Source organism: Acanthisitta chloris, unplaced genomic scaffold (genome assembly GCF_000695815.1).
Source record: "Acanthisitta chloris isolate BGI_N310 unplaced genomic scaffold, ASM69581v1 scaffold4696, whole genome shotgun sequence".
In the NCBI taxonomy this organism is placed as follows: domain Eukaryota; kingdom Metazoa; phylum Chordata; class Aves; order Passeriformes; family Acanthisittidae; genus Acanthisitta; species Acanthisitta chloris.
This window is the reverse complement of record NW_008678554.1, coordinates 38,387-40,262: the sequence shown is the minus strand read 5'-3', so window position 1 is coordinate 40,262 and position 1,876 is coordinate 38,387. Positions and strand designations below refer to the sequence as shown.

Genomic DNA, 1,876 nt, shown 5'->3' with positions numbered 1-1,876 from the left:
TCCCAGCTGCACAGCCACTGGGCACCACCGACCACATTCCAGTGCAGAGGTGGTAATGTTCCCACACTGTTGACTTGGCAATCTTCTGCCTAGAGGTAGGAGATCCCCAGCAGTTGCTGCAGCCCATAACTGTTCCTGTTGTGTTTACCTGCCCTGGTCACACCTCCTGGCCCACAGAGCAAGGTGTGCATGAAGCCAGCGTTGACTGGCCTCAGGTAGAGCTGTCCAGTGTCTTCTGCAGCACTGCCAGCAGACACACTGCATCAGCATTTCCCAGAGCTCACAGAGGCAGAGCTCGGGCTTGTAGCTTTGCTCCCTGCTTAAATCCCATTATTGTAAATAAGTACTCCCCAAGGGTTTGCAATGTGTTTGCATCTTTAAAAGAAATAATAAATCCTAAACCATAAGCCACTGAAGTACACTGCATCTAGGATGGAAGTGCTCTTTTAAACCCCACCATCCACTCTAACAGTTTATCAGCAAAATGGTTTACTAATACAGGACTAATAAGGGACATTATGAGGAACTTTCCTACAAGCAAGCAGAAGAAGTAAATACCTGTATGGAAGATCACATTCTACACCAGTATCTCTGGTTTCTATATTGGTCTTTGGTTGGTTTTCCATTAAGTAGTCCAGTTTATCTTGTAATTCTTTATTCTGAAAAACAGTAGTTTTCACCACAAGTTTATTTTATTTAAATTTTGTGAATTAAATAAGGAAATAAAGTTGCACATTACCTTCTCCCCAGAAGAAATAATGTAAAAGTATTTATTGAAAAATAAACGAAGCCTTAATTCTCTAAAAAAATTATAAATTGAACCAACAGTTTTATTCAGAAGCTTCTGGTTTAAGTCACTATGATTCCATTATAAAATTGTAAGTTAGGAAACTCAGCACGAATATCGAGACATTCTACATGTCACTGGTGTTGTAAGTTTAATTTCCATTTGAGAACAGCAAGTACATATAGTAAATATGCATCCAGATAAAATGAGATGACATTGGTTCAAATTTTACTTGGTTTCATTCAATAATCACAATAATAAAAACCTAAAAGGTAATGCCTTACCTCACATTCTAAGAAAGAGATTTTTTCTAAAAGCTGTATTATAAATAATTCCTTTTCTTTTACTTTCTTCCTTAGCATTTCAATCTATGAAGAAAAATAAAGACATTTAGTCTGATGAGGATAGGAAGAGGAAGAAAAAGACCTAGATACCACAGGAAGAAAACATGTTTAATTTTATTGTTCAGCAACAACTGAATACCTGTAAGTATCCACAAACTGCTTTAAACTCTGGGTTACCTATCAAATTAGTGGAGTTTTACTCAAGTGAATTCATTCTATAGAACAGCTAAACTGAAATCAATCAAAGCTCAGAACACATTCATTTTTCCTGGCTGTCACTATGCCACATTGATATGCAAGAAAGACCATTTTTAAATACTTGGGTCAAATCTTCTGTGCACTCTCACCAGTCACTTTTTAACTCTAGATCTTAAAATCAATGTTGTGAACAAACACCAACATCCCCTTCAAAAGTTTTTCAGCATGTCTGGAAACAGTGATTAGTAGCAATATTCCCATTCTGCTCCAAGAGAAGGATAAAATACTCAAGGTACAATAATGAAAGCAGCAGCACTATCACCCTCCCAAAAACTTACTGCTAGATATTATAAAACATTGAAACCAAAATTTACAGAACTATGGAAAAAAAAAAGATGCAAAACAAATGCATAAATTAAACCAAATACCTGAAAAGTTATAAACCAAGTGAACTTTAATTTAGTCTCCAGGACTTTCGGTTCTCACATCTCATTGACTTAATGACCAGTTATTACTTGGAAAAGCTAAAATGTAAACACCATAGAGG

The 1,876-nt window shown here is 36.4% G+C and overlaps 1 protein-coding gene across 1 annotated transcript in view; it reads right to left on the bottom strand.

The window, feature by feature from the left end:
- Window positions 1–535: 535 nt before the first annotated feature.
- LOC103804313 (myocardial zonula adherens protein-like) overlaps window positions 536–1,876 on the bottom strand; it is a gene marked incomplete at both ends in the record, with an annotated part of 33,989 nt that continues 32,648 nt past the window's right edge. The window contains 2 exons of the mRNA XM_009076922.1: window positions 536–659; window positions 1,072–1,155. Of these exons, the coding sequence (XP_009075170.1) occupies window positions 536–659; window positions 1,072–1,155 (208 nt within the window). The remainder of the gene's footprint in view (window positions 660–1,071; window positions 1,156–1,876) is intronic.